We start from the raw sequence: 19,427 nt of genomic DNA, 5'->3' as shown, positions 1-19,427 counted from the left end.
AAAGCAACAACCCTTGCATAATACATTTGAGGTAATAAATCTGTACTTTTTAGAAGCATCTGTCAGTCTTTAACCTTAACCCATATAGGTGAGATCCATACAAAGTTGCACTAACTGACAATCTACATGTATGTTACCTTTAAGCTCCTCCACTTACTTTTTGTCTTAGCTCTTGTCATCTTTGGTATATCTCTCAACTTGAGGTTGGACGCAGTTGGTGTGTAATTGTTGCCGATGGATTCACTGGGAGATCTATGGAATCTGTCCTCTTTAAAAGGGGATGCCAAAGTCCAGGATGTACCTTTCATGATTGGAGGATGCTGGCTATTCCTCAGAACAATCTGTCATGATGGAAAGACAAATTCATGCTGTTAATTTATGAGCTATGGTGGTCTACAACTATCAAAACCTCATCCATTTGAAAGTTCTTACAATTCCCTTCTAATATGACTTGTTAAGCGTAAACAGTATACCATATATTATACATGTACTGATCTTCAATGTAGGTGTACTGGTCCCAGGTATAACATTCAACAAACAATTAAGTTTTTCTCACCTGTGAAATTCAAAGGGGAGACCTCACAGTGAGTGCGACAAATTTGTAACAGGTGAATTATGGGTACCATTACACTATTATGTATTTTGATTCACTGACTTCAGTGAATATAACTGCACTTATTAACATATAAACATAGGCATACATTCTATAGGCGTAGTATATGAACACTTGTACATATGATGGCATTACCTGGTAAAGATCAGAGGCATCTTGCTCTGAAGAGGGCAGAGGTGGCAGGCCTGGTAAGCCCTTGCTTTTGCTGGAGCTAAATATTGTAGGTTGCATATCTTGGAACTGAAAGTTTAAGTAAAAAAAAAAAAAATTTAAAAGCCCACTGTTCAATGCTTTATTCCACAAAATATTGCAAGCAACAACAAATGAGAAAACATAGAGAATGAATATTTTTCTCTCGTAGGCGAACTTAATTTTACATAATAGGCTGTCTATAAATTATATCTAAATTATACATGAAGTCAGTTATTCTCCACAACTATATCTCTGGAATGTCACATTATTTGAAACGTATATAAAATAATATAAGATATGTGGAGTTTTCCCAATGTATTCCTGTAATTATGAGACTTTTAATTTATGTTAAATTTTAAGAGAATCCAGTTTAGCCATACAAATTTGCAGGCCTACAGTGGCACAAAATAGTGGTTTCAGTGGCACAAATTAACTGTCTATAACCCATGAAATAATAACATCAATACAAAAGACTCCCTGAAGGGGTCTTAGACCAATGAAACAAGCAAAGAGGAACTCGCAAAACTTCTTCCCATCTGTATCAAGACGATTCAAAGCTGTGAACTCATTTGTTCTTTCCTTTAATACGTCACAATTATTGGTGTATGTATGCTCATAAAACATTTATAATGTACACATGCACTGCAACCTTCTGTGTGGCTTGTCCTCGAGTCTCCCATTAAAAACTAATCAGGTCCTAAACTGATTTGATTTTGTCTTTACAACCTGTAAACGCCATTTTGCAGAATCTATTACCTGGGAACAAAAATCTTAGCTGGAATCTTGTACTCAACAAATGACACTGACTATAATATGTTACATAAATATTGTTCATACCGGGGGTACTAATATTAAAGATAAGAGTTACTGGCGGCAGTGGACTTTCAGTAAGCCTACGTTAGGTTAGCAAACTTGCAAAAACATCAACACTGATGTTTCGTTCCTATGTTTGAAAATAGCTAACTAAGGTCAATACCACAATTTACAGTTGGTTTTAATCGCTTGAAAGGTGTGGTTGTTATTGCCTTTTGTAAGTCCACAACAGAAAATTTACCATCTTAGTTTGCGATGTCCTCACTTGGTTTGGCCGATCTAGCGCCATTTTCGGTAGGTGATTGGTTTGTTTGTAGCGTACTCCGTAAGTCCTGCAGCTTCTTCAGCTAAACCCGAGATAAACAAATCCACAGTCAACCTATAAAACTATACAGAAACACTATCAACCGGCTACATTATTCTTTTTCTTTCTGTTCTAAGGCTCGGTTAGTGCACTAGTATCATCAACACACGGAGCAACATTTCCCTCCATGTTGATATACAATATCCGGGCCACTGTGACGCTAGGCAACGAGAAATCCCCACGTGCATTTGACCCTGGGTACAAGTCCTCGCGTGCTGCAGCTCATTTTGTTGTGGTTAATTATTCATGTCTGGTATTCGTCTGGTCTGAAGGCACGCAGTCATAGCGAGAGGTCTGGGTTGGTGCCAAACGATTTACTGGTATTAACAGCCCCCGTAATTGTTTGATTCACAATGTGCGTTAAAATTAAATGGTCCATAGGGAGGCTTGTACACGTTGTATGCATGCACGTGGCTGACGAATGATAAAACTATTGTATATGGTGTTACTGTCAGTTTAAGAGTACATGTACCGGTACTCGAGAAAAGATTCATTTCAAGTGATGTACATTCAGGAATAACGAATGTCTATAACTGTACAATGCAAAACACTAAAATAAATTCTAAAAAATGTAATTTAAGTCACATCGCATAAAGAATACTGGTACATATATTATAATCTGTTAATTTATTTCTTTATTTAACACAAAATGGTGTCATGTAATGTCACTTTGGTAACTCATGTATACAGCATTTCAAAACTGTGTGTCTTGACATATAGTTACAACTAACATGTACAGGCCATTATATCATACCTGGAATATAATTGTTTTGTAGAAGGATCTCTTAATAATCGTCATTTAATAAAGTAAAAAATAATAAATGTGGTAAAGCATAAAGTTTTAAAAACTATATAACGGCACCGGTAGTTTCAAAAATAGCATAGTGCTTTCTATGGTGTAATGGTTTTAAAAATACCTCTTTTAGCTTATGACAGATTAGTCTATGTGTAGTTTAATTGTTTTGTCTGGTTGGACATGACATATTCACCTGGTATCGTACTAGAAATAGTTTTGGTACGAAATAACGCAATGCAATACAGGTTGTGTCTTCCTACAATATATAATAAAAAGTGTCACTTTCACACTAAATGCTACTAGTGTAATTATCAGTACACCACTAAGCTGTCAATGGAAAGTACGTTATGTCGAAAAGACGTCTTCAACTTATAGTATGAGAGCTGGTTCTGCGTGTGTAAAGGTTCTTAATATCAGGTAATCACTAACATTATAAGAGACTTATACTTGTGCGAATGAATAAATTCTCAAGGTCGTTAAGAGGTCAGGACTTCCTGCCCAAACAAATCTGGTTGTCTTGGGGACGTTTACATTGGCTATGAAAATCAAAATGGCGGACGTTCTAAACTTAACAATATCGTTTGAGACCGTTGAATTATTGATGTAAAAAATTCATAATTTACGAAATGTTAAAGTGCCAAATTTGTTCTAAATGGAGTAGGTGTAATTTATATTTCTTTCTTCAGAATGAGGAGCAGCTAAAGGGATAAATCGATCGCAGAAGTTGGGCAAGTGCTCGTGTTTGTGTCTGCGTGGAGTTGTAGTGTGTTGCTGAAACGTCGTAAAGCACGGACTGTGTTAACACGGGAGACATTGGTATTACACATAAACAGGTTAATGCAATAATCTAATGACTAGAAACAGGCTGACAAGATTTGTGTTACAGATACTTTAATATATACACCTACATTCCGGAGAGGGTCTGTTTGTGACACCCGGCCCGGCGTACATGTACGTGTGTTTGGTGTTTGGCGACACTGTTTCGCGCTGGCGTTTGGGAGCTTGGTGTGTCACACTTGTGAATAGCTGACATTCATCTTTCATTCAAACTAAGAAGAGCCACATGCCTGTAGCTGATTGTTAAATTAACAGAAAAAGAGTGCAGACAAAAAATGTGATGGCTGACATTTGATCCGACCTTGTCTTATTCAGAATCAACTTGTGTTTGACAGACTTCTAGACACTTTTAGGTGTAGTCTTCAATGATGTTGGAGGTGTACAAATCTGTGGAGGGGTTTGCTTCAATGTCCAATGCAGGATGCTCTGAGAAAACCCAACAAGAAATGAAACATCCGAAGAACACCCAACAGACGTACGAGTTCAACTTGGGAAAAGCTTTGGAACTGAAATGTGTCACGGGAACCAAGGCAGCAGCTTGTAACTCCTGTGAATCATGTGCACTTATCAATGCAATCACTTCAGTCAGGAGTTGGTTTCCAAGATTGGGTGACCATTCTAAGAGACGTTTTGTGCTAGGCCTTGTGCGACGATTTCATAGTGTGGATTTGCTTCAGTATGTTACTAACATACTGCAGCCTTTACTGTGCAAGGACTTCACATATGCCAGAGCTAGAACAAATCCAAGCTTGGACAGTGACAGACCAACTTTAAGCTCAGATAGAGCACTAGCCAAAAGAGATGTGGACATGTATATCAGTAATGCATGGGACTGGTTTGGAAAGTCAAACTACTGGAGCAAGTCTAACTTTACCTTGGCAGTTCTACAACTGTGTGAATCCCATCTCCTCTACAATGTTGGAATCCAGTCCAAAACTTTGCTGGCTTCAGAGGAGAAGGCTGCAATATCTGGTGAGAAATTTCTTTTGTTTTGTAATGAAGTCATCAATGTTTAAAGTCCGAATGGTTATGAAATGTTTACAGGTCCTAATCTAGGTATAGAAAGGCAGGTGCCTTTCTTTAATTTGAGAGGGAACTTTGGCTAGATAATTGGGCTAATTTCAGTCATTTCTTAAAAAGCTAAAATGGGCTCCTTTGGATTAAAATGAGGAAGGATACCTCTGAATTAACTTAAATGAGGCTCTTTTTCATTACTGTGCTCATTCATGCATATTTTCCAATGATACCTTACCAGTATTCAGTTAGGAATTTCTGAAAGTGATTTGTGTGCAAATTATCAACGGTTGTCTCTCTAATAGTTGTTTTGACAGTGTTCACAGGCTAAATAACCGCATGTCTGACTGACTGCTAAAGAACTGGTGTAGCCATGTCTTTAAAATCATTTTTGTTCGTTGAAAAGCAGACTGAGGAACTTATTTGTACTTCTACAATGAACATGTACTTTCATAAAACTCTATAATGTGATGTTCCTGATATTTTGTTCCAGTGGTATGATTAAAATGTAGATTTTTGCATAATAATAGAAAATATGTGACAGTTTATTATCAGTCATAAACAGACATGGAATATTGTGATCTTGCTGAAAACTTTATAATAATGATCTGAATCGATGTAATGAGTACACATGTCATATTCATTATTACAGCTCAGAGTTACATGGAACCTGAAACCATCACTGAAACTGAATGCAGCTATAACACTATTAAAAAACCTGACCTCAGTCTTCTGGCGGCAGTCAACCCTCACTACTCAAACAGCATTACACACCCCCTGACTGGAGAAGATATTGATGTGGAAGAGATGATAGAAAATAATGACAGCGGCGATGAGTCTCTATCAGAGTCCCAGCCATCCACTGTGGACCCCACCATTCTTGTTATACCTGCTTCAGCGAAGGCACATGCAGGGGTCTCAAGGTAACTTAATAGCTTTATATTTTATACGTTAGATGGATTTTTTTTGATTTCATAGGTTGGATAGCTTTTCTTTTTAAATAGAGTATTTGGAAGTAGGAGCAACATATTCAAGTTAAAAGGGGATTAAGTTCCTTGTATTTTCTTATATTGGTATTCCACACACCCCAATTGTGAAATTCAGAGTGATATACTGCCACTACAGTTACATCATTTGGTCCTTATTGTAATTAATTGCTTTAATATTTCATAACAGGTATAAAGACTTCATCAGGTATTTGCCAGTCCACCTTGCCAAGTTTATCTTAAGTCACCTTGACAAGGCAACCCTGTACAATGCTCTTTGTGTAAGTAAGAACTGGAGGAAGCTGGCAGAAGAAGTCCACAAGGAGTTCTTTGTCAATCAGCAGCTTTGCGAGGAAGTCATGTTGATGCAGGTAAGGATGATAAAGTGGTCATTTGAGTGCAGTGTTAAAATCTGTTAATTTAAATTTAAACTTTGTGTTATATCTGTGTGTTGTGATTTTCCCTTTAACTCTCTTTAAAGTGGTAGAAAGTATTTAGTGGTCTTTCCACTTGCTGTTAAACATGCTTTATGTTTTATTCTCTTTAAATTATCAAGAAAAATAAAAATGACCACATGTATTCCTATAAATGTGACAACTGTGAATGGATTGTTCAAAATATATATAAATTTTTTTTTATTGCTCTTTGTAAGCATTTGTATGGTATTACTTTGCAGGGTGGGGCATCCCAAGGAGCAGACCCAACCTATGCTAAAGATGTGGATATTCTGGTGCCTAATATCAACCCCCAAACATGGGAGACCATAACGACCACTGACCAAGTCATTAAACCAACATTTAAGAGCGAAATCAGTCATGAAATAGCATTTAGTGGAGTCTCAACACGTAAAGTGATAATGGAAGAGAGGAATGTGTACTGTGGAGCCTACAACGTTATGGTGTTGAGAGACATGTGAGTATGGGAGATAACTCTGTCAGCCATTTTGGTTATAATCCTTACAACGGCTGTTATGGTCTATGATGGCTTTACATCACTGCCGCCAGTAGCAAATTTTCTATAAAAATTTGAACAACTCCAGAGTCACTGGAATCACTATGACAGGGCAAGAAAAAAATTAAAATTCTATTAATACTTGGTACATATATGCATTATCTTTATATTAATATACATATGCATAACATGATTCCAGTGGACATCTAAAGCAATTTTATTGGTGAATGCTGATTGTATAGGTTTGCATGAGGACATTAGAGGTGAAACTGTGTGTTGTACAGTGCCCTAAGGTCAAACCTATCTTGTGGTGGCAAGGATGTACGTTTCTCCTAGAGAGTATGCAATATAGGTAAAATGCTCCTGATGGAGTAAAATGGGAGGCGACTCTACCGGCCATTTGTCAGATCCTGGCTGATGGTAATATCTGGAAGAATGTTATGTTTTGATTTACACCCTGATTGCTGCTGCTCAGGAAAAATTTGACAAAAATGACAAACAAAAAGAATCGGTATGTCTACCAATTTCATAATGGTTCTTTGAGATATCCAAGCGTCATGTACCTCTTGTGTTCATTACTTTGCAGGTTATCAGTATGGTAATATGGATGCCATTTAATTTTCTATGTGTATCTGTATCTTGATATTACAATTCACCTTAGCACATGGATCCTTTTACCTAATTTATGGCATTGAAGTTGTAAATTGACTAATGGACTGGCACCCTCCACTAAATCTGCTTCATTTAGAGAGGATGTGCACAGACAAGTTCACACAGACGGAGGGAAATTCATCTGTCTGGGATCTAAGGATCGTAAAGTGCGGTTCCTGGACTCTCGGACTGGGCGGGACACAGGTCCAGTCATCACAGGTCATGCTGGTTCGGTTAGATGTGTGTTCATCTGTGAAGAGAAAAACATTGTGCTCAGTGGCAGCTATGACACCAGTATTAGGTAGGTGACCCATTAGAATTCCAGCTGCTGTGATGGCCTAGGGTATTAAAAACATATGTATTGTTGAGGGCTGTTGCTATATATGTGCATAGACATGAAGTAGGATTCTGTATGCTACATTGTGTATAGATAAAGGAAAAATCCTGAGTATGGCATTAGGCAGTGAGCAACTAAGTGAATAAATGAACAAATAATGTTCAGGTCAGGGCTTTGCATGACTTGTATTATTTTTGCAGTTATTTTTTATGAAGTTACATGTAAATGACATATTAGTACATACTGCGCATAAGGCCATTGCACGTACAGAACAATCAGTTGGACTGATTTGATATTTAATTTCTTTACTTGCACAGAGCTGGGTTACTCATCATTTCGTTTTTAATTTTGTTATGTTAATCAACAGTCAAAAAAGTATGGAACTTAATAAAGTTTTGGTGATATGAAAAAGTTGATATTTCTCTTTATAAGAAAGATGTATGTACTGTTGTCTGTATTTTATTGTGTAAACTGTATTTGTATCTAGAGTGTGGAATATTGAGACTGGTCAGTGTCTGAAGATCCTCCGAGGTCACCGCGATACAGTGCTGACAGTTACACTCACTGGGGATACTGTGGCTTCAGGGGCCAAAGATGGATCATGTAAAAGTATGTCATTTTGATGTCACAGTGATGACTTTTTCTCTTCTCCCCATGTTCAGTCCGCTTAGTCCATATTTGCTATTTCAATCCAATACATAGTCTGTCCATACTCAATATTTCACAAACGCATATACTCATACGTATGTACAAGGGGACACCTCGGTTCGTAGTCACTCAAAATTTACATTGAATCCTTTGTCATTTATATAGTTCAATTCATACTCACTCTCTTTATACTTCGGTCCATACCTACTCTGTCATTTCAGTATATACCTACTCTGTTACTTTAGTTCATCCTCTGTTACTTCAGTTCATACGCACCCTGTCACTGCAGTTTATACATACTTTTTCATTTCATTTCATACTCTATTGCTTAAGTTCTTACTAAATCTTGTCGCTTCAGTTCATTCTCACTCCAGTGCAGCAGTTCATACACATTCAGCTGCTTAGTTCATACTCAGTCTTTCGCTTCAGCTCATTCTCTGTTACTTTAGTTCACACTACTTTGCTTTTTCAAACTTGCTCTGTTTCAACAGTTTATACTCATTCTTCACTTGAGTTTATACTCTTTTACTTCAGTTCATACATACTCATTTACTTCAGTTCATACTCATGAACCTGTCACGGCAGTTCATACATACTTTGTTTCTTCAGTTCATACTTGCTGTCACTTCAGTTCTTACTCGCTCTGTTACATCATTTCATACTCACTGTGTTACTTTAATTCATACTAACCCTGTTACTTCAGTTTTCACTAACTCTGTCACTTCAGTTCATTCTCACTTTGTCACTTCAATTCATTCTCCCTCTGTCACTTCTTTTCATTCTCAGTTCCTACATACTCTGTTACATCGGTTAACTTAAAAAAGAAAAATACCTTTGGCTTATACTATTCAGTATAATCTTTGTTTTTTTTTTGTAATAAAGTCAAGATTATTAATTAAATTTATTCTGGATGTCTTGATTTCAAATGAAAACAAAACTGCTTGATATGAACTTGTAAATCCAAAGACTGTCTGCTGGAAAATGAAATCATCTTACTCTGGAATCCAATTGTGATCTAATTGTGCACAGTTGAAATTTAGTGTGACACATTTGAAATCAAATGACATAATTGTGTCTCTCTTCTGCAGTTTGGAACATTAAAACAGGGAAATGTTTACGATCCTTTCGCCACAGACAACCTGTAGGGTGTGTTGCCATGGGAACTGAATTGTGTATAACTGGTTGCGATGGAGGAAAGGTTAAAGTGTGGGATCTGAAGTCAGGAAAGCTAATAAAGGTGCTCAGTTGTTAACTGGTTTCAGTAATAGTCTACTTCATTTAATATAATAATGCAAGCTAATTTATACCTCTATAACCAGTAATGAAATGTAACTGAAGGCGCAAGTGTAACATGCTTTTTTACAAGGTGCTGTTCGTATGCATTTAGGTGAATGAATTTTAATCTATTTCAGATAAAGTTTGAGTTTTGAAATAATTTGTGAGTTAACTCATGGAAATGAAAGATGGATCATATAGACAAAAGAGGTGTAACTTGCAAATGATCTGACAATTAAACTATTTTTCTGTGATTCCCATTAGTTTTTATTGTGATATACTTTCAGCGCTTAAATGGACACCATGGGCCAATAACAGGGATAAAGTTTGATCGTTGGCATATAGTGACTGCTAGCAAAGACTGCTATGCATTAGCCTGGAGCTCTCAGGGAGACTTTGCTCGCTGTTTGGCCGCTATGCGCCATCAGAAGTAAGCACATTTCTATCACATGGATAAAAACATTATCATTCTGTATCATGTGTTGATCGTCTCTACAATGTCCGACGTGTACCTATAACTATTATGAATTCAAACTGATATCAGGCACTTGAAATGTTGTATTTAGTGATGATTCGAGACCTGGCTTTATTTATTTATAGTGAAATTACTATGTTTGCCATCTCTGATTCACCATTCTTTTAGAACAGAACAGGAATTCTTGAAATGCAATATTAGGGCATATTTGTTTATTTGATTTTGAAGATGGATCATATACATAGTCTTAGACAGTTAGTCAAAATGAGGGCTTCACAGAAGGTAACAGTCTTCTGGAGTAGGCAGATCATTTTTTTTCAGAACATGTACATGTAACTCCTAAATTTTCAAAAATGTTGAAGAATTCCATTATATTTATTTATTATATCAGAGTTTGTCTTTTTAGTGGACACTAATGTATTAGAATAATTTTTTGCAGGGAGGTGTTGTGCCTGGAGTTCATGTATCTAAGGGTGATCACTGGATCAGCTGATGGGAGACTGCGCATCTGGAACATGGTGACTGGACAGTGTTGTAGAATCATGAGAGGAAATAGTCGCAGTGATCCCATCCTCTCTATTACAGCTGTGGGAGACAGGTAAGTTCTCAATTTTTTTTTTTGTTTCTCTCTTTCCGAAATTGCTACATAGATGATGATGTTTTTCTCTCATAGATTGCGCGTGAATTTCTCAAGTTTAGTATTCATTTCTTTATGTGGGTTGGCTAGTTAAATTTAGAAAATGTTTTCTGTTTTGTGATGAGAGGATATTAAATGGATGATTATAGCTAAACACATCATCAGCAATATTTCAGCCACATCCATAGGAAGGAGGATGTTGAAAGGGGAGAGAGCAGTATTACTACCTGTAATGTAGATGCCAAGTGGGTAATGAGCAGAAAAGTTATTCTGTTCTAAATAAAAGAAACTTTGTATACTTTGTATGTTTTGAAAGATATATATTATTAAATTTCCTTTTTTTCAGAATCACCTTGAACACACAAGTTAATCTTCTGGTCTTGAACTTTGAGAAAGTCAAATGGGACTACAGCATGGAGAGTGACAAGGTTCCTCCGTTAGTGCAGTATGGCAGGTATTCTGATGCCCCAGCCCGCTCTCAACCATATCCCTACATCCGGGCACAGCGCATGCAAGCCGCAGGTGCAACAAACACAAAGATCGTTAGGCACGGAAAGTTAGGGGACGAGGACAGGGAATGTGGAAGGTCAGATCAGCAGGTGTTCAAGGCCGAGCAGATAGCACACAGCGCCAAGATGCTGAGTGCTAAGAGTCTCCAGGAGGCACGACTCATTCAGAGCGGGGTCTTCTCTGAGCCGTTCCCAGACTACTATACGCAGATGTCCTACTCTGATATTCAGGCCACATCCTGGGCAGAAACATCTGTGCCTGAACATCCTTCTTCAAGATTGACAAATCAGAGGTCTTCCCTTTCTCCGCTGAAGATGGCCCGTGCGATGACAACGAGCGCTGTCACCAGGAAGTCTCAAGTCAACACCTCCAAATCAGCTCCTCACGTGTCCGTGGTTGATCCAAGGGCCCACAGTATGCCAAGGGAGGGGTCTTATCTTAGACGGCGTGTCTCCTGGGCATTTGAATCTCCATCTATTCCCAAATCTGTAGAGATCTCATTGTCTGAGACGAAGGCCTTGCTGAGATCCCAGATGAGGATGAAAGAAGAACATAAGCTCCCGCCCGATTTCATCTACCTAGCCATCAACTCTATACAATCATCCATGAAACCCAATGAAACCAACATCAATACTGCCAAAAACATGCAGGAGTCTTTCTCCAAAAACCCAGTGAAGGAAAGGAAAGGCTTTCGACCTAGCTCCTCCCCGAGCAAAATCGACCCAAGGACCCGTGTACCCATTGAAGAACTGGGACTGGACAATCTACGAACTCACTTCGACTCTGAGTCAGTGGGATGTGTGTCGGACATGGAAGAGGTCAAATCCATTCGTCCCACCAAGGATGGACCTCCTAAACCAGTACTCCCACCAGATGTAGAAGTGTATACCACAGAATTTGGCATCAGCACTGTTCATTCAGCAACACATTTCAGTACATATGGGGAAAAGGTACCATGTTCCTTGCCCACTGGGCGCATGATCCGACCACAGACGTCTTACTTACAAAGCCAGGTGCCGCCAGTGTCAGCAGAATTGACCACCCGTCCGGTGACGGCTATCGGACTACAGAGATCTGGTACTCAGCCAACAGTTGCCACTGCATTACCTGGGGTGGGACCTCCACAGAAACACTCACAGCTGATGTCCTCAAGTGGCAATGCAAACCACACGCCTATGCTGATGTATCCCAAAGAAATGCAAGAGAAAATTTCACAGCTCAAAGAAAGACGCCAGCGGAAACAGCGTTCTCAGTCTCTGCCAGGACATGGGAACGTGAGTCAGTTCAATGGCCCTCTGAGAAATCATGTGAAATTTGAGCTCAAAACTCATGAACAGGAAGAACAAATGAAAAATTCTATTAACCAAGCTATTCAAGAGAAGAATGCTCAAGAAATGGAAGAGTTAGAAAAGAAACGGAAAGCTGTTTGGCTGAAGAAGACAAAGGGTCATTACAACAGTTTCAAAGGACAGAAACAACTTGTAGTATGAACATCTCAGTACCATGCAAAGCTCATGCTGTAGTCTAACTCGTATTTGAGTTCAGTATTAATTACAAATGCAGCAAATCTGAAGAACTCTCACATAAATGATGATTTTCTCTGGGGGAAGGTGACAATGTAGCTGTACATGTACTTAAATCTTTGAACATCACCTTTGCCCAAATGCCCTTGGTGCCAGCCAAGCAGAAACACCTGGAATTTAACACCTTCAAAGCCAGCCTAATGTATGTTGTCTCCCTAGAATTTACACCCGCGTTGCCATTCTGAAAAATGACTTCTGCCATGAAAATCTAGCACAGGGACCCACGTTTCCAGCCTGGTATTAACATTTATGTTGCAGGTCTGGAAAATAACATCTTCCATCGTAGAAAATAACACCTGTCATACCACCCTGACACAAACACCTACCTTTCCAGTCTGGCATTAATCCACCCACAGTAGTAGTCTAGCATAACCAGTCACGTAAATCTTTTCATGGGCATCATTGTACCAATTGCCAGACCAGGTAAGCAACATCTGTGTCTCTCAGAATGTTCCTGCTTTATAATCTTGTAGGTAATATCAAAGGGTACGTTATAAAACGTATCTAATAGTTAATCATTCATACTTACCGTAGTGACATAGTGCATATGGTACTATCACATGGTTAATGTGGTAGTTAAACTTGTATGGTTATGTGACATAATTTCTTTGCAAAGCAGATATCATTGTTTTAAGTTTGAATTAGACTTGCTTGCAAAAAAATGTGAGAACAAGGGATGAAAAGAAGAAAACATTTCTTTGTTTATAGTTAAAACATTAAAGTCTTTTTTGTCAAAACTTCCCAGTTCATATTTTCAGGGAAAACATTAAATTTGTATTTTCAGTCAAAACTTTGCATTTGTGTTCCCTGGAAGTGGGTAAAACTCAATTGAGTACATGAACTGAACTCTTGTGATGCCATCATGTGCTTAAGTGTTGGTACCATCATCTGGTGTAAAGTGAGTGGGCTATGTTACCAATTATGGTCATTGCTTAATCTTCCCAAGGTAGGCAAGACTTCCAAACACATCAGCTGGCTATAAACTCTTACAGTTGGTAAACATACTGTGTTAGCTGGTAAATATAAATGCTTGTCCAGAGAATACAGAGCATAGAGATTAGGAATTGGGTAAAGAAGCTTTTGTTCATTAATATCAAAACTCATGATTTTGTCTTCAAATCTGTTCAAATCCATTCTGTTGATGTGTCTCAGAAGAAATGTAATTCTTAATACTTTCTGCATATCAGTGTAACTTTTTACTACACTTACTGTGATTATTTTTCTTACCGATTTGTCATTGATACATATAGTTTAAAAAATATATAATTTCTTACAAATCACAAAAAACTTTTACAAAACATAAATCAAATTTCTCTTAAAATTTTTTGGTAAATGATATCTGGGTTATAGACTTGACTTACACCTAAAGGTTACAGGAAAAATGGATTTGTGGAGTTTTGTGAATGTGTGCTTTGCTTTTTAACACTGAATATGTTATTTGTTGCTGTAGATTATTTTTGACATGTCTTTTTTTATGTAGATAAGTTAAAGTCATCTGTTTCTACCAAAAAATTCCAAAGATTATTGTACATATGAATTATTCATTCCAGTATGCATGTAGCTCAAGTGTTAGGTGTTGTTTTCTCTAAACATTGCCTTGTTAAGAAAAATCTCGGTCTTCATCATTTTACATTAAAAGCTTTATAATTATTATCAATGTACACTGCTGAAATTAATGACTTGCCTTTTTTTAGTTAAAGTGCTTATTTTTATTTATGGTTTATGTATGTTGTATAGATTTACATTTGTTATGTACAAATTTGTGAATGAGAAGTTACTTTCAGGGTATTATGAAACTTATGTAATATTTGACCGTTACACATTACTATTTTGTAAGAAAAAGAGAAAAAATGAGTAGAGATATTTTGAACCATTGATTTTTTTTAATCAAAACTATTTATGGTGTTTATACAACCTTGTAATTTGTACAATGACTTGTTTTCCTGTATTTTTGATTGTGATGAATCGTATCAATATTTATGTAACCAGGTGATCGTGAGTTTGTACGTAGGTCTATTCTGCCCATCTTGCTCAATTATGTGTTACTTTAGCTCTGCTTACGTAAGCTTACGTATTCTCACTCAGTTCCATTCCTGAAGATACTTTTTTGATCTTTGAAATAAATAAAAAATGTAAGATATTACTTCTGTTGTTATGTACATGGACTGCCTTTTTTGATAACTGAACTAGTATTTGATTGTTAGAGCTATAACTTATTGCCTGAGGGTTAAATCCTGTCTCGTGTTGAACGAAAGCACGGATAATATTATTGTTAATGGCATGACTTTATTATTATTATTTTTTTTCATTTATGAAGTGTGTTTTGCTGTGACGTTGGCTTCTAGACTGAGACTGATCATCATTTCAGAAATACGGACTTATTTACCAATAGTTTGTAATCTTGGCTTAATACATTTGTACTAACGCCATAGCGTTTCTCGCGCGTGAGAATCTGTATGAGTGTTTCCCATTTGTCCGATATTGATGCAGTCCAATATAGTTTAACTGAAGGCAACAGAGTATGCCGTGAAATATGACATAACTGTCAGATCACACATGCCTTGAATTTTAGTACAGCGGTATGGAGTTACTCGTTCGTTTAATGAGAATACATGTACATCTATTCTAAAACCAATCTGATTTTGCATGTTGTCTTTGCATTCTGTTGTGGAATATATTAAAGACTGGAAATTAAGCTTGGGGCTTTCTATAAGATAAAGAAAATAGAAAAATTGACTTTAATAACAAAAGTACAGTTAATTAGTTTTTCTGGGATATATATATAATCATCTAAGTGTTGTTTAAGGATGTATTTGCCTCCAGAGTTGCCGCTTAACAGTTTCAACATGGGAGATGGGGTAATAAATGAACCATTGCTTGATTTTCATCACTAACAGACTAAGAGCATGATATTCTGTCACAAACGTTCGAGTGAGTGAGTGCTTAGGTGTAACGTCGTACATGGCAATTTTTCAGTCGTATGTCGACGAAGGAGTTCTTAGAATGCATGTACGCGAAATGTGCCTCCTTGTTGCAGGATGGATTTCTATCACAAACGAATAAAGCTGAATGTTTACGTTTATGGCGCTCAGAAGAATTTATGGCGTATAGAGGAATGTAAACAACTCTACCCTTCAGGAAATATTAAGTGGTGTTGCTAAGCTAACGGAAATGTTCGTAAATTACTTAATTCTGTCTTATTAGATGGCAGTTCCACATTGGAGGAAACGCTGTCGTGTTAGCGTCAAGGTATACCATCTTCACTGACTCACGAAGTTAGATTGAAGCGTTGAGAGCGGGTGGTCAATGACAAATGTACCAAACCCACGTCATTTACTTTGTTCACAATGGGATACCAGATGCATAATTTATTTGTTCTGTATAATGAATCACTCTGGAAGAACTCTCACAGCGGATCCAATTCCGCAAGGCTCATGTATTGTGTAACACCTGATGTTGCACTTTTCCTGATGGATTCGGCTGTTCTTAAAAAGGACACATGTAAGGTTTCCAAGGATCAGGGGCAACATCGAACGCGTGGCGAGTAGTGTATAGCGTACTCACTCATCCATGGCCATGGGGCGCAAGCCAAACGTTGGAGTTCATTTTTTACCGCATGGTCAGGGTTTTGATAATACTAATATCGTTTTAGATCGCAAAATATTCACTCTATCTGACACTTTAACAGCATAAAGGACTTCATTATGTTATATTTTATTAAACCCTTGTGTAATCAAAGCTCAGTTACATGTTAATAATTATCTCAGCCAGTTTCAGCTTCGGTATATTTCCTTTACAAGCTGTCGACTGCGAACCGTACATGTACACAAAACCCTCGTTTAATATTCAGGGGTCTTCCCGAAAAAGCCATGGTAGACAAAGTTGGTGGTATATCTACCAGAACTACGCATTTTAAAGGCATGTGTTGCAATGTCAGTTACAGTCAGCTTACCTTACGGTCGATATGTTGAACAACGCCCTGGAATTCTAGAGGAGATGGTTTTATATAAAATGTATGGTAGGCCTATAACATAAACAATCACCCATGGAGCTTGATGTCATGAAGCTTTACAATTCTGACTTTCTTGATTTTAGAGTTCGATGTGAAGAACTTCCAAAAATAGGCAAGCAGTTAAAGCAGTAAAGTATGTTCAAGTGCACTGGGTAACACTAAATTTATTGACAAAAAAATTGAATGCAGAAGTACAATTCTTACAACCATGTGTTTATACAGTCCTGGACGATGTTGATGTTGAATTGTTGCACTAGTGTCGTCTTTTTCATTTGGTACAGGTTGTCTGCTTTGTGTTGTTCTCAAAGTTATCTGGCTTATTGTTATCGCAAGATTCATAGAGAAGAACCAGAGCAAGGTGGATGCCATGGAAATCCCAGTTGAAGAAAGCTGCATGTATTTAACAATATTTCGTGCCGCTCTCACTGTGAGTGGGGCTGTGGTGACTAAGGTATATACAGTGTAAATGCCAGCAGCGCTCCGGCGGCCGTTTACATCGTGTTCGTAGAAGACCACTTGTCTCAAACAAATATTAAGTGCATTTTTGAACGTCACATTCTGAACACAGCTGTATACGATATGTTTCTGTATTGTATTGTGAAACATAGTGTACTGTGAGAAAACGGTACATCTGCATCATTTTATGTACCAGCAGTGTACAGATGTTCAACTTGTGTAACACAGTCATATTCTATGTGCCTCTGATACAGTTATCACCGTGGATGTGCGAAATGTACGTGGGAAAGTTCGTCAGTAACTTGCCAGAGATAGGTGGTTTACTCTGGTTTCCTCCACCCATAAAACAGATCGCTATCGTTTTTAAGTGAAATACTATTGAGTATATCACGTTTAACAACTATCAAATAAATAAATAAATATCAAAGCCGTTTGGTATATTTTTGAGCGAACTGCACCAACCAGTGCACTTGGACGGCAAGGACCCTTAAATGCGTTTTCGTCTTCCAGGCGTCCAATAAAAGAAACAATATGTGTCTCATGATTGGTAATGTTGGTACTTTATCTCGTCAAAGGAGGGAAGGCGAATACTATGTCGAATAGCCTGACTCACGTGTGGTGTGTTTATATCGCCATGGCGTTCTGCTGTGAAGCCTTGAATTAAGTCCAATATAAAATGTAATAGACGTATTTGTGCTTATCAGCTTTGGAACCAGCTTTCCGCAAGATCACACTGTTGTGACGTGATCAAAATGTGCTGTAAGATACATTCTTCTGAGAGAGAGAAAACTCTTTACATGCTATATATGAATCCCTGATTCACCTGGCGTCTCACGTTTTGTAGCCAAAGTTTCCATAAACAACAGCATGTTCCATTTCTGAGTGTTGTCTGGAATTCTGCATTAGTTAAACAGGCCAAGCCTGCTTTTTTTGTTAGTTGCCAAACTATAAGTTTTGAAGTTTTGGATACGTATGTATGTATGTACGTATGTATGTACGTACGTATATATGTACGTATGTACGTACGTAGGTGTGTATGTACGTATGTATGTACGCATGTATGTACGTACGTATGCATGTATGTATGTATGTATGTATGTATGTATGTATGTATGTATGTATGTATGTATGTATGTATGTATGTATGTATGTGTGCGTGTGTGTGTGTGTACGTACGTACGTACGTACGTATGTGTGCATGTATGTATGTATGTATGTATGTATGTATGTATGTATGTATGCATGCATGCAAGCGTGCATGTATGTATGTATGTATGTATGTATGTATGTATGTATGTATGTATGTATGTATGTATGTATGTACGTATGTGTTCGTGTATGTATGTATGTATGTATGTATGTATGTATTGGGGTTTAAGTCATACTTAGCAATTTTTAATCGTATGACGATGAGGAGTCATTAGATGTGTGTACACATATACTGTGTCTTATTGTGGCAGGGCGATTGCATGCCCTGCCGTCACTGAAGTATCATGCCGAAGACACCCCACCTAGTCACACAATACAGACACCGGTCCAACCAGACCTTTTTTCCTTGATCTAACCTCTCAGTGCTGAGGTCCAAGCGAGACAGCAACAAGTACAATTTCTAAAGTCTATGGTTTGACCCGACGCGGGTTTGATCTCGGGTCTACCGTCTACCGCGGACCATTAGGACACCGAGGCGGTCCGGCTATAAAATGTGAAAACTCCCACCTGCATGAATGACGTGATCAAAGCGTGTGAAGACTTGTATAATAGGCAAATGTTATTGACTTCTGTTTTTCCGCCGACATGCACACAAACAAAGAATTAAATCGTCTTTCCTCGGAGCTACGCCCCTAGTATTCTGTCCAGTATATATTCTGTAAACCAGTATATTTTGTGTTGTCTTTGTTAATCAAAATATAACTGGAAAGCATTTGAAAATCTAGGTGACCGCAATAACCAGTGTAAACAGTAGCCACCATGCACATACGCCCTCTAGGCTATGCTTTGATCTGCTGACCTTTGATGTAGGATTTTACGTTATATAGTACCGTACAAATTATCATAGGGTGCCCAGACGACCCATCTCTTCCTTTGGGCACAGACTTCGTGTTGATAGGATTCCAGAGTTGGAATATTGATGATCTCGAAAACACATTTGCTAATTATTTATGAGGATGTAAATCAAAGTTATATTCTGTTTGACCCCTCGTCTATGCTGGTGCGTACATATGTTTCTTTTTAACGGCTGACTAAAAAGCTTTAGTCCAATGTGAATTGTAATACATG

The 19,427-nt window shown here is 37.8% G+C and overlaps 2 protein-coding genes across 3 annotated transcripts in view; one reads left to right on the top strand and one right to left on the bottom strand.

The window, feature by feature from the left end:
- Nucleotides 1-2,101, bottom strand: part of LOC135481821 (dynein axonemal heavy chain 3-like) — a 38,523-nt gene extending 36,422 nt beyond the window's left edge. The window contains exons 1-3 of the mRNA XM_064761545.1: nt 1,860-2,101; nt 749-853; nt 158-341 (exon numbers count right to left, since the gene is read on the bottom strand). Of these exons, the coding sequence (XP_064617615.1) occupies nt 158-341; nt 749-853; nt 1,860-1,907 (337 nt within the window). The 5' untranslated portion in view covers nt 1,908-2,101. The remainder of the gene's footprint in view (nt 1-157; nt 342-748; nt 854-1,859) is intronic.
- Nucleotides 2,102-3,112: 1,011 nt separating this feature from the next.
- On the top strand, nt 3,113-15,306 carry LOC135482295 (F-box and WD repeat domain containing protein 10B-like). Of its 2 annotated transcripts, none has more exons than XM_064762207.1 (11): nt 3,113-3,195; nt 3,951-4,587; nt 5,282-5,552; nt 5,806-5,986; nt 6,292-6,527; nt 7,315-7,518; nt 8,042-8,163; nt 9,291-9,439; nt 9,765-9,907; nt 10,392-10,550; nt 10,936-15,306. In XM_064762207.1, exons 2-11 carry the CDS (start codon nt 3,981-3,983, stop codon nt 12,587-12,589), a joined length of 3,726 nt encoding a protein of 1,241 aa, XP_064618277.1. In that variant the 5' UTR covers nt 3,113-3,195; nt 3,951-3,980; the 3' UTR covers nt 12,590-15,306. The 2 variants fall into 2 exon arrangements, with proteins under 2 accessions (XP_064618277.1, XP_064618278.1); XM_064762208.1 differs by having other exon boundaries at nt 3,128-3,195; nt 3,969-4,587.
- Nucleotides 15,307-19,427: the final 4,121 nt, after the last annotated feature.

This window comes from Liolophura sinensis, chromosome 1 (assembly GCF_032854445.1).
Source record: "Liolophura sinensis isolate JHLJ2023 chromosome 1, CUHK_Ljap_v2, whole genome shotgun sequence".
Lineage (NCBI taxonomy): Eukaryota > Metazoa > Mollusca > Polyplacophora > Chitonida > Chitonidae > Liolophura > Liolophura sinensis.
Note: the sequence above shows the minus strand (reverse complement) of the source record. Positions and strands in the feature narration are given on the sequence as shown.